We start from the raw sequence: 13,568 nt of genomic DNA on the forward strand, positions 1-13,568 counted from the left end.
ATTAATCAAGTCACTCAGTCCAGCTGGCTCCCCATGTACAGCAGAGGCTAGACTAGGTTGGGTTTTTAATGTTTGTGGTTTAGGGGTTACAGAGCTTGGAGGGACTAAGGAAGGTAAAGGCAAGGGGCGCTGCTCACATGCACGTGTGAAACCAGGCACTTTGACCTAAGCCCGTCTCCGTATATTTGAATTCTATATAAAATTTCACTTGAAAGAGAAGTGTCGCATGTACCCCCTCCCTGAAATAGAGAACAATAATGATAGTATTTTTCTAAGTTTAAATTTGCTCAAGTGGGTTATCTCTGATTTGCCTTCCCATTCTGAGACTCGTTACTTGTGTGTTCGTGGCCCTCATGACTCAGAAACATAATGAAGGGCAGACGGGACTGTGAATCAGGACCTGTCTTCTAGCCCAAGGGATGGTACTAATTACTCAAGCAAATAATAGCTTCTTCGTTATTTGGACTAACTGCTCTTCACAGAAACTTCTTCTTTTGTAGTCTGAGGTTCCAATCTACCACAACTTGGCTTTATTTTGTGGTAGAGCTGTAAATGTTGAATTAAAGCACATTTCTAAAATAAACGATAATGGGTAAACTAAGATTCAGTGTTGCTCCTAACACATGACCCCTGTGGGCACAAATGTTGTCATCATTTTCCCAGAGAATAAAGGCTGATTCAGCTTGTAAGTCCAATTTTCAGTTACTCTAATAGGATAGAATGTTAATATAATTGATCTAAAATAGAGCATTATTTAAAATACTTTAAGCTCTACTTTTGGAGTCTATGACATTTTTGGGGTTTTGTTTTTGAATGGGACAGAGATACTGTTATTTCATTGTTTGGACTGACAAGTAAAATCAAATGTCAAAGTTTTCCAGTGGGGCTCAAGAGAAAATATTACTAATATCCAGGGTATCATCCAAAGTAAACAGTGAGAGCCAGTTCAGAAAGCTCAGTCTTCAAAGTGGTTTTCACACATTAATTAATCATCATGGCATCCCAAGGATGAAAGGAATTTAATTCTTATGTTCTGATTATGAGATTTGATATTACTGATAACCACAGGAAGAATCCGAATGGATCAAGATATGTCCTGTTAATAAGGCAGGTCAAAAAATATCCCATAAAAAATTAAGGAGCTACCATATCCTCAGTACTGTACGAGGCCCAAAGTATTCCACAGACCTATTTTACAGTCTGTTTTTTAATGGACTTTATTTTTTAGAGCACTTCTGGATTCACAGGAAAACTGAGAGGAAGATACAGCAGTTTTCCGTATGCCCCCTCTCCCACCCCCATGCACAGCCCCCGCTCCCCACTGTCCACACCCCCTACCAGAGGGTACATTCATTACAATTGATGAACCCACGTGGACACATCATTACTGCCCAGAGTCTATAGATACTTTAGGGTTCACTCTTGGTGGTGTGTATTCTTTGGGTTTGGAAAAAGTGTAATGGCATAATAGTATCATACGAAATAGTTTCACTACCCTAAAAATCCTCTGCTCTGTCTGTTCATCCCTCTGTTTTCCCCTAGCTCTTGGCAACCACTGATGTTTTTACGCTCCTCATAGTTTTGCCTTTATTACTTGATGTTTTGGGAAAGCAGGTTTGTCTTTAACACGATTGCTTAGGTTTTATATTAAAATGAATTCATGTATCGATAAACTGACTACATAAGCTAACCTAGCAGGCAGAAGAAGGTGGCCTGGAAATTCACAGAGTCAGTGCTTTATGTGTGAATAAATGTATGTATCCATTTTACAAGCTGGCTTGTTTCTGTGACTGCTATACAAATTCTGTGAGAAGGAACTGACCAAAGAGTTAATTAAATTACACACAAAATAGCTATTAAAGGACAGGTGACAATATGAATAAGTTTTTCTAAGTTTTTTTATGAAGAGAATTGCTATCTCCACCCCCACTTTGACCAAGCAAGTAATCGCATTGTGTCCTGAAATTGTGGCTGTGGGAAAATGCTGAGGGAATGGTAATGCAAGATAAGGCAATTCAGTAAGTTACTGTGAGTGTGTAGCTCGAGTATGTCCGCAAATAGAGCCCCCCACAGAAGCCCCACAAAGACTGGGTCAGCATTTAGGCCGTAGAGGCAAAGGCAAAAGGAGAAATGTGCAAAACAAAAAAGGAGAAGGGTGGCGAACCCAAGTGTCCCGAATGGCAGAGTGATTTTCCAGGCTGCCCTGGCACTTAAGGGGGCAGGGGGCAGTTGTCTGCTCCTCCGTATGCGCAGCTCAGGGTTTCTCAGCCTCAATGCTGTTGGCCTTAGGACTGGATAGTTCTTCGTTGTGTGGTCTGTCCTGTGCATTGTACGGTGTTTAGCAGCATCCTTGGCCTCTACCCATTAGATGGGGTAACAGCCCCCGACCTCCTCAGTTTGTAACAACCCAAAATGTCTCCAGCTCCACTAGATCCAATAGCACCTCTCAGATTTGACTACCAAAACTGTCTCCAGACGTTGGCTAACACCCCCTGGAGGGCAAGATCACCTTTAGCGTACTGGTTTGGATGCTTAGCTGCACTTTCCTTTACTATTTGTGGAACAGAGCACCTGACCTCTATTTAAAAGTGTTTCCCACCTCCCACTGAAGAGTGTTCCAGGTTCCAGGTGACTGATTTACGATGAGCTTTCCTAGAGCTCATTTATGAATGAGGGAGTACGTATTTGTCGGTGTTCTTGCTCCAGATACAGTAGGCGCTAAGGAAAGACTGAAGATGATATGCAGGAAGGATGTAGTTGTGACCCGTCAAACGTGTTTTATAGTTGATTGTGTGTCTCCTTTTTACATTGGTGCTGTGACTTTTTTTTTTCAAACTATCACTTCGTTCATGCTTGATGTCACAATGATTATTGCATTTTGTATCTTTTCATTAAAAGGAACAATAGACTAATAACTACTGGCATGAAAAGAGGGCGCATCTTGAGCATTAGTGGTTTAGTATTTTAAAACCAGGTGTTACCTTATAGCATGGCTTAGGTGAGCAAAAATCTGAGTCCCAATAAAATGGTTCTAAATCTCAGGAGTTTAGGTGAAGATGACATCAGTGACTTCCATTTTATAAAATTTGCCACACACCTTTTAAGGACCCTTGCCTGAGAGTCAGAAACCAAGCGGGCCTGGTCTGGACTTCCCCTCCAGTGAGCTCTGTGACTTGGGGAAATCGCTTCACCTCTCTGGATTTAGAGATTCTTCGTCTGTCAAATCCATGGGGACAAACTCCATGGCCCACCAGGGCTGTGCCAGCTGAAACATGGTGTTAGGTTTTTTTAAATATGCTCATGAACTAATGTGCTTTTTTGAGTTTTATACCTGTTGTTACAGAGTAATAAAACCTAAAGGAAGAAAATAGGCTAGAAAAACAAGGTATACATTTCACCCAAAGATGACTCCAAATAAACTGATGGATTACATTGAGCTGTGTGTTATATAAATGGAAAGAGGTTCTCACTCAGTGCTAGAAATTACCAGCTATCGACTCTAGCAAGTGGTTTTTGGGTAACCAGGTTTGCCCTCAGGGACTCTGCAGGAAGAATATTGAAAGGTTAAAACATAAAAATTGTGCCTTTGACAATAACTGAAAACCAAGCTGCCAGAATCATTTTTATTTTTTGCTTCTGCTTTGTTTAAAAAGATAGTGAAGACATCCAATAACATGAAAGAAACCTCATGGCCAGTCACTTCTGTGGGACCATTTAATTGGCTCTGGCTAATATAGTCTGTGAATCTTTTAAACACAGTAGAGACAGCTTTTCAGACAGCAATATGACATTTATTATGTAAACGCAGCTCACTCACTCAACCAATGTACTGTTCTACCTTTAACAGTGTATTTTATTGATAAAGTATCGATTTCTATATGTCTTCTAGCCAGTTCTGCAGCTGGGTGTGGAGAAAAATAACATTCCATTATAATTCCTGAAATAATTGCTTCATCTCTTACAGTACCAATTATATGTATTTTTTCATTCTTCTTAGTTAATATGCAAACCTTCAGATGTCATATTTCATAAAATTAAACTGCTCCTTTTCAGACTTAGCTATAATATTTGATAATTATCATTCAGAATAGTGCCCAGAATAATAAAAACTAATTCTCTTCTGTCCCAAACACTTTTTAATTTTTCTCCCTGCATTTTAATTGCTTTACTAAATTATAGACATAGTATCTGACACTTGTAACCATTTTGAGATTGATTGGTAATGAAAGGAGAGCTAATCTGGAAGTTTGTCTCTATAGTTATTGAGTTATGCCAGATATATTGTCAAATTTCTCCATTCTCTTGTTTAGGTGATGAAAGCCCCTTAAGGATGATCATTAATTTTTGGCTATTGGTTTATTTCTTTTACTTGCAGCTGAGACTTAAAGATTTAAGCAACAGTCTTTGAATAAAAACTCAAGTTTGCCTTAGAAGCATTAGGGCAAAGTCACAAAACTCCTGGGCTTCAGTGTACTTTATATAAAGTGGAGATAATGGTTCTTTCTTATGAATACTGTGGACGACACCTAATGAGAGTTATGTTCATGCCAAATATTAAGTATCTTTTCTAAATAATAAGACTTGATCAAATTATCTTAGCATCTTCCTGCCCCCATCAGGTAAAACTGCAGTAGTTGGATCTGTAAAATGTGAAGACAGAACTCAGCCTTTCACATCACTTCCTACGTCTTTTGGGAAAGAAGATGGTAATATAAAAGTGAGGAGGAGGAAGAAATAGGATACATTTCCAAAATCATGCAAATCATTGTGCTCTGATAACTCAGGTGGAATTTAAACTCTGCTTTTGAAATAGATGCTGTTTCTTTCTGTAAACAAACCGAGAGCCAATTTTTTTCTGTCTCCAAAAGGAAACATTCTTCACAGCTGCATTAATTTAAAAACACTAAAATGACAGGGTGGCAGCACTCAGTAAGAAACCAGTGTGGCTTTTGGCTATGTTTCTGTTGCTTCCAAGTCCTTTTCAAACATTATAATTAACGATATTCTTTCTGCTGTTTAATCTGCTTACCCTACTTTTCCCATGCTCTGGCTTGAGCTGGCTGACCTACCCCCTCCAGTAAGAAAGAAAATGAGAAGAAAGTAGCTTGTGTCTTCCTGTGGTGATTGCTATGTCTTGCATGAAGCTATCTTCACATGTAAATTGTATTCCCCCCCTCATCCCAACCCATTATTTTTCCTGTCTCTAGATGTAAGGCTTTTAATGGCCTTGGAGGTTTCATCAGATGAGGACAGACAGCTGGTGAATGTTCTCTGGCTCTTCAACCCCTTTCCCAAAGCTCACCAAAACCCCTTTCCATGATAAATACCTAGAAATATTTAGAAACCCAAATCTTCAAGAAAATTTTTATTACAATACTTGGTTTTCTGTGTTTTCACCATGTTGTGTCGAGTCATTTGAAGAGACAATCATGCTATTACATGGAAATAATTTCCTTTTTTGGAATTAAATTTGATTCTAATGTTACCACTCTAAATTTTATTCTATTACCTAGGACCAAAAGAGGTTTTTGTTTTTTTTTAATTCCTTCCCCTTGCCTCTCTCTATTATAAAAGTTGACAGATGAGAATCATAGGGCAGCTTCATAGGGTATATCAAAATGGGGACCATAAAATATATTTCAGTTAGGAAACTTGGTGCTGTTTTGAACATGTTAAATCACTACTTTTTGCAAATAGGAGGAAGAAGGCACCTATGAGCAAACTCTCGAGTTCCGCAGAGGAGGTGACGGTCAGCCCAGACGATCTACGCGGCCAACCCAGCAGTTCTACCAACCGCCCCGGGCTCGGAACTAATGCGAGAAGGTAAAGTTGACATTGTGAGGTGGTTTCCATATAAAGAAAGATACTATTTATGTTAAATACGTAAGTCCAATTATTAGTATTTCATAATGATATAATAGAGAAAACTGATGTTTTAAAACTTTCTCTTATAGAGTATTTAAGATTAAGCCATAGTTACAAACTGTTTCCCACCAAACCTCACTCCACAAACACTATCCTTAATCCCCTTTTTTCTCTGTCCCTACCTACTTGCTTCTACTGGGGGTGATGACAATCAGCGAAATGACTATAAATGTGAAAGCAGGAAAAAGATACAAGAAAACAAAGGACTAACCTGAATAATTGAGTCTGTTTCCTTTTAGTTAATTTCTATTGTTTTTAAGAGAGAGGAACACTTCACAGTATATCTTCAGGAATTGGATAGAGACAGCATGATTACTTATTGAGATGTAATTTTGGGGTCCAAGGCTATCCAGAGAGTTTGAGCTTAGCGTTTTAGAGAGCTGCTACCTGAAACATCTTCAATAGGAAGGAAGAGAGATATATACCAAAAGCATGAAATTATGGGACCAATCTAAGGCACCTCGTTTTGATGAACAAAGGCCTTATTTTTTAACATGTTTTTGAAAGGAAATACTTTTAGCATATTTGGTAACATTTCTATTTTTTTTCCATTATACCAGGGCTTTTGAATATATCTTTTTAATAATCAGAGTTTTCCCGTTAGAGCTTTTGTTATATATTCACCCTAAAGATAATGTTAGATTTAATCATATCTTTTTTCTCAGTCTCTTCTTCTCAGTAGCAAGACCATTGAGAATTTTGAAGAAATTGTTCTCAATCCCTCATTTCAGCTATTCATTCTACTAAGGCTGTTATCTACATTGTATTTTTCCCCTGCTAAGTGACTCAATTTTTTCAACTAGCTATGACCATTTAGCACTGGAAATGCAGCTAGCCTGAACTGAGATGTGCTGTAAATGAAAAACGCATACCAGATTTTGAAGACTTACATAAAATACCTCAATTTTTATTGACCAAATTGAAATAATATTTTAGATAAACTGGGTTAAATAAAATTTGTTACTAAAATTAATTTTACCTATTTTCTTTTACTTTTTTAATGCAGCTACTAGAGAAAGTTACACGTGTCTCACATTATATTTCTCCTGGACAGCTCTGTCCCAGAGTCTCAGATCTTCCTCAGCTTCCCCTTGGGTGAAAACTAGCTCTGCCATCTCTACGTGAAGAGATGTTTTAATTTCTGGCCCCTTTGCTCCTTATGTCATCGTCTACCTGGAGCGGAAGCCTAACGCTACTTACTTCTGGTTTACCTGAGTGAGCCAGTGTAGCACTTTTTTCCTCTTATCGCTGGCTTTTCTTTGTGTTGAATACAAGGCTATTAAGTAAACAGATATAAAACACTCTTAAACTCTTAAGTAGAAAAGAAAAACACTCTTAAAATAAGCTCAGTGTACTTATAATTAAATCTTTTTTACGGTGAATAAAAACTGAGAAGTCCCTTTTTGCTTTCTGAGGTATTTTAAATTGTTCAAAACAAGGTTTTAAAATAAGGCCAAAGGCCCCTACACCACCGCCACCCCACCCTGCCCCACATACACCTGACTTGCCCAAAGGCAGGGAGGGATTGAATTCCACGTGGGCCTGGCGTTAAGGACAACAAGCAGGAGACACGCGGGAGCCGGGGCTGGGTGAGAGAGGGGGGCCTCCGGGGACGCTGGCGGGAAACAGGCCCACGTCTGACAGAGTGGAGGCTAGTCAGGCCTAGCCTTGAGGGGAGATGGGACCCAAAATGCCGAACTTCTCGTTTCTGGACTCACCATAATTTTTACAGACGACTGAGAAACACGAGCAGATATGGAGAGAGAAGTTATACGTAGCTCTTTAATCAGTGAAGCTGACCAAAACTGTGCGCATTTGAAGAGGTTTCCGACATGATTGAACTTATAGGAATTAGATACCAGGAGCAGGGGCAGGCCTCTGAAATGAATTTTTAGCTTCATTTTCTTGGTTGGGTAGAGTCCTCTGAAGACATTGTAAAGGCTGAGAAAGGGAAGAAGCAGAGTCCACAGCTGGCGACTTACAGTGGCTGCAGTAGAGCATATAAACCAAAATGGCGGGTGTTAAAAATACTTACTGGTGGTAGCAGAAGGGTATGGCTTTAGACACATTAAGAGTTTGATGTGCTTGGTGCTATCATGAACTTCTAAATAAGAGTGATATGATCAAAATTACACATAAGAACTACTGCTGTTAGATGGAGGAAGGATTACAGCACCAGGCTGGAAAGAATCTAAGAAGCTCTTGCAGTGGTCCAGGTGAGGAGGTGAGAGGTTCGTGTCCTGCTGTGAAAGAGAGAAACAGCGGACCTTTGTGGGAGGAGTTTGTGAGACATGCCAGCATGAGGCCCCCTGTGCATGGAGGTTAAAGTCAGCATGTCAAGTGGTTCAATAAATGTTGACTCACTTTGACCTTCATTTTTAGTTTCTTGTTGGTTTGATGAAAGAATCATCTTCACAGTTTCACATACTAACCAGAGACTTTGAAACCTATAGCTAAGCATGGACTGCTACATAAATACCACAACTTTGTTTATTTTCTAAGGTTTTAACGCCATTGTTAGCTGGTAAAGATACCTCTTTCAATGTGAAAAAAAAAAAAAAACATTTTGACAATCTGTTCCAGCCTGTCTTTGCAAAATTTTTCAAATCAAGGTCAGGGAACTAATCTCTCTAAAGATAGTTCTTACAGAGCCCTGTGATGTCAGTGGGGTCGGCATCATGTGAAGAAAATAGAATCCAAAGCTCTTTATTGTCTAAACAGGAGACTGTTTACTTTGGAAGACTTATGAGCTGTTGGTATATAGCCAGGGGAGCGCTACCTGTCCCTGCCCGAGCATCCTTTCATGCAGGAAGTTCAAACAGAACCCGAGCAAACAAGGCTCCTCCCACCGTCTCTCTCAGCAATTTTTGTTGTCACCACCCAAAATGTTTCAACAAGACTGATACCTGATAAAGGTGGGGAGCAGACAGGAGAGGTGACAGATGAAAATAAATCACCTGTGTGGACTAAACCAGTTCAGAGATGTTCAAAGGGGAGATGGAGGTGGTTCATTGGCACACTGCCTCTTTTTTAGGTCATTGTCTGTTCAGAACTATACAGTTAATCGAAATTCCTGAAGTCAACATGTTAGCAAAAAAAAAAAGGGCTAACGAAGACAGAGACATACTTTAAAATTTTTAAAGAAAAAAATAAAAGATTTTGGTTTATTGGTTTCCATATTGCTTTATAGCAAACATCTTTATAAATTAGAGAACAGTGTCCGATTTGTTCTACTTGCAATCTGTTGATATTTATACAAGCACTTCACCTTTACAGATAAGTTTCAGCAGAAGTGTATGTTGAGTATGGAAAAGTTGATTGGAGGGTCCAATTTCACTTTCTTTTTCTCTTTTTCAAATAGAGTCTTTGGGAAGAAAGGAGCCATTGACTGAAACATCCTGGTCAAAACCTGTCGATAGACCTGCTTTTCCTTCAGCATAAGATGCAGCCATGGTGGATATTATTATTTGGAGAACAAAAAAACAGATTTTAGGGGGGAATTCAGTTCACGCAAAGAATGGGAAAAATAATGAATTAAATAAAGCAAGTACCTTTTACAAGTGAAAGAATTTTTTCTTCTGCCATCAATAAAACCAATGCGCTATTATAGACATTGTTTAACTGTATCTTTTATTTGCCGAGTGTTAGCGTCCTTGTTGATTTGGTATTAGCCCCCAACTAATTGCCTTCCATAGAATAGCAATTACAGCATCCTGGAGCCTCCCCTAATAATTACAGAAAAAAAAAAAAAGCTGACTTACACAGCTTGCCACTTTTCTTGCAAAAACAACCTGAGCCAAATAACAGTTCTTAGAATGGTAAATACTTAGCTGCTAAGTACGACAGCAAAAAGTATTTAAAACTCAAATACGTTGTTTTTAGCACTCTCCTAGCTTGCTCAAATGAAATTCAATTATAAAACAGGCATTCCCTCTTGTAAAATGTGCCGTGGATCTTTCAGGATGCATCTACTTGCAAATAACAGAAAACGCAACTTTAGTGTTTAAACACTAGAGGGAATTTGCTGGCTCACTTCACTACCGGACAGGAGCTAGCAGGTTTCGGTTGGTTTAATGCCGTGACTCAGAGTTGCCATGAAAGACCCCGCTTCTTTGCTTCTCTCATTTCTGCTTGTTCTGGCATCAGCTTCCTTCTACAGAAGGCTTCCCCGGTCATCACAAGATGGCTCCAATTCCCAGAGCTATTCAGTGCAAGGACAGGTTTACTGTCACTTCTAGAAGTGCACTCAGAGGAAAAAGGGAAGCTTCTCCCATTAGGCCGCCTTTACCTGTATCGTGCTCCTTTTCATTTTATGAATCAGGAACTTCAGCAAGGTCTGTGGATTAGTGGAGGCCTGACCCAAGTGCCCCGACCTTACAGGTGGAGCTGGTCCTCTTCCCCGGAAGCATATTTGGTTCAAGGCAGAGGATATGCATCCGAAAGGCAGGCAGCTTGTCTGAAGGAGAGGAAGGAGATGTTGGAGGAGCAACCAAACTGTCCATGCCAGCCAGCCAATATGTCTGAACTGTCTTTAACAGGACAGATAGTCCTGTTAGGAAGATAGTCTTCCCATAGGCTCAGTCCTATGAGGCCAGAAGCAAACAGTTAAAAAGAAAGAGTAAGGGGGGATGGATGGGGCAGGGGGTAGAAACAATCCTTTGGCCAAAATTAATGACAAAATTTAGTACTCTGAAGAAGAAGGCCTTAAACTCTCTTAGGGCTTATTAACTGTAAGTTTTCTTTATATATTAGCCCACAGTTGGCTATTTCTACAATATCTTAATAAGTAAAAGGGTATAGGTGAAAAAGACATGGCTCACATGTTGAGTTTTTGGGTTTTTACCATTTCATACATCATAGGCTTCAGGGGATTTTCTTTTTTTTTTTTTTTAAGATCTTCAAGTAATTCTAATGAGTGTCTTGGGTTGAGAACTAGAAGACCCATGGCAGTTTTGATGAATTTGACAGCTGATCAGCCAATAAGGGAAGAGGCAGAAGAACTTAAACAGGTCTGAGGATAGTTTAAGGTACAGGTTCTCGGCACATCCTTGTTTCCTACATGGGGACAGTAATATGTGTACATAGAACAATGTCAAGCGTAGGAAAGACTCAGTAGAGACACTAGTGTTGGCTAGTTGTCATCCTTATAACTCAACAATCGCTAAGAACATGTCTCAAATGATAACGTGATACATAGGATTGGACGCCAAGAGATAAGAGCAGTTTAATCTGGACAGCAAGCGGGCCATTCCATCTGCCCTACTGATTGCTGGGGCATTGCAAGGTGGGAGTCCATTTCTGACACAGTAAGATATACTTGGCTCAGGGTATCAAAAGCTAAGCTTCCCTGGGACGTCCCGGTATTAAGGGCACCTGCGGGCCTGGAGGTGTGCCTGGGGTAGGTAATAAGGAAATGATCGTTACTATTTGCCGAGGTTTTGCTAGGTGCCAGCACCATGGTCGGCCGTTTTCATTCATGATCTTTGTGACCTTCACAACATCTCTGTGAGGTATGTGTTACTGTCTGCGTTCTGCAGCTAACATAGCTGGTGCTCTTTCAGCAAGGTTAAGTCACTTAGCCCAGGATACAAAGTGGGAGTGTTAGAACCGGGATTCAAACAGACGGTCTACATGTTCCCGCAAGGAAGACAGAAACCCGTGTTAGAGGAGTGTCTACAGGGAAGCCTTTCACCTCCTTCCTTCCCTGCTTATGTTTTTCTTTTAGTTTTGTGTTATAACTATATTCTGTCACGTTAATGAGCCCCTTAGGTTTGTTTTAGTTTGTCATTGCTATGAAGTACAATATTATCTTTAGTTTTTCCTCCTAGTTCTGTGGCAGATTCATCTCTTTCCCCATCAAGCCCTCTTCTATCTCACTCACCCTTCTTCGTCTTCCTTTCCTCCTTCTCTCTTGTTTCAAATCCTTTTCTTTTGACTTCCCATGTTTCTCTTGTTAGCTGAAGTTCTTACTTTTTTCTCCTTTCCACAGACAGGACCCAGTACAGGTCCTCCCAGCCATGCCCTGACACCCTAACTCACTCACAAGTGGGGCAAGATCTTGTTTTCCTGCTTGTGCCAGTCAAGGAAAAAAAACGGTGTTTAATTACAGTTCAGAATTAAATGTTTCTGTATTTATTCAGTCAGTGCATGGTTTGGTGAAGTGCTGTTGATAAAAATATGAAGACAGCAAAATACATTTGCATAAAGAAAAAGACAAGGCTACAGACATCAAAATGGCTAACTACGGAAGGAATATTTGAGTTTGGTGTCACAGTTTACATACAACGGGAAGGAGAAAGTCCGGTCAAGAGCAGTAGGTATTCAGGCAGAGGAACAGAGTCCACATACAGCTGGGACAGGTGCCCCTCTCCAGGTGTGAGGGAGACTCGGGACACTCTCTCAGTCCCCGTGTACGCCTGGCAGACAGGTGGTGGCCACGCAGGGCTGGCCCTGAGAGGGACGGCAGACAGCAGGAGACCCCACAGCACACTGGGAGAAATGCAGGGCTCAGGATGCACGCTTGGGGGTCACGCACGAGAGTTCAGTGCTCTAGGTTCCCCCTCCTTTGCCGGGCTTGTACCAGTGCCAGGGGATGGACGCACAATGCTTCAAAGAAAATAGGGTTCCAATCAACTGCTTCTGTAAAAGAGGCCTCTGAAAGGGATATTTGGGCCCTCATTCTAGAAGCAAAACTAATACTTCGGTGTTTCTACTTCTGAGGAATGGCAAGGTTGTTAGAGGCACACAACTGGAAGTTTTTATTTTCTTCTCGCTTTGAGAGCACAGGCATGAAACACACCAGCAGCACAGTGCCTGCTTCTGAAAGATTTGGGATGTTCCTGGACCAGAGAAATACCATGAAAAGCTGGGCTTGTTCCTTGGAGAATATGCAGCATAAAGAGGTACTTGTTATAAATATTAGAGATTCCGCTCAGAAGAGGGTGAAACTCCCTTGACAAAGTGCCAGGAACACAATGGTCAGAGGGGAAGAGGAAAGTGAAAATAAGGAGTATCAAAGGGAAGTCCTGTTAGGTAAATACCTGAACATGAAGAGCAGGTCTTTCAGCCCCTGTTCTCTAAGAGAGGAGGCCATCTGTGAGACAGAAGACTCCTTCCCACCCAGGATGTCAAAATCCTGGCATTAGAACCTCCTCAGAGATTTCTCCTGCGTGACCTGAGGGTGGTCTCTGGGCAGTAGCATGGGTTTTTCTTGCATGTGGTGACCCCTTTTTCTTCTCGTTGCTCATTTTCCATAGGTTAGCCAAAGCCAGTTCTCATATCAGACCCGTTAGTCAAATAAAAGCACGGGGTCTTATGTTTTTTCGTTTGGGTTTGGGTTTTGGTTAGAAAACATCTGACTTGATTTTTACCCCCATCAAACAAACATGGCGATACCTTTCTTTTAAACATTCATTGAATTCTAAGATTGATGGAGCCTTGCCATGCATTTGTCACAATGAAAGAAGATGCTTTTAGCATGTCCTGGCCAAGTTCTAATTACTTAGGTGGTCCAGGACTTCCCTCAAGGGTGATTTCTCTTTGAGTTGTCCCCACTGCAGCCCCTTCTCCCCACCCACAGGAAGAAGACGGCATGTTAAGATTCACGGTAGTTGAGAGGTTTGCCTTTCTTCTCCTGTTTCTCC

At 40.6% G+C, this 13,568-nt stretch overlaps 1 protein-coding gene across 1 annotated transcript in view; it reads left to right on the forward strand.

The window, feature by feature from the left end:
• TDRD3 (tudor domain containing 3) overlaps nt 1–9,534 on the forward strand; it is a 140,941-nt gene extending 131,407 nt beyond the window's left edge. The window contains exons 13-14 of the mRNA XM_019631701.1: nt 5,698–5,823; nt 9,287–9,534. Of these exons, the coding sequence (XP_019487246.1) occupies nt 5,698–5,814 (117 nt within the window). The 3' untranslated portion in view covers nt 5,815–5,823; nt 9,287–9,534. The remainder of the gene's footprint in view (nt 1–5,697; nt 5,824–9,286) is intronic.
• The last annotated feature ends 4,034 nt before the right edge of the window (nt 9,535–13,568 follow it).

This window comes from Hipposideros armiger, unplaced genomic scaffold (assembly GCF_001890085.2).
Source record: "Hipposideros armiger isolate ML-2016 unplaced genomic scaffold, ASM189008v1 scaffold_1039, whole genome shotgun sequence".
Taxonomy (NCBI): Eukaryota; Metazoa; Chordata; class Mammalia; order Chiroptera; family Hipposideridae; genus Hipposideros; species Hipposideros armiger.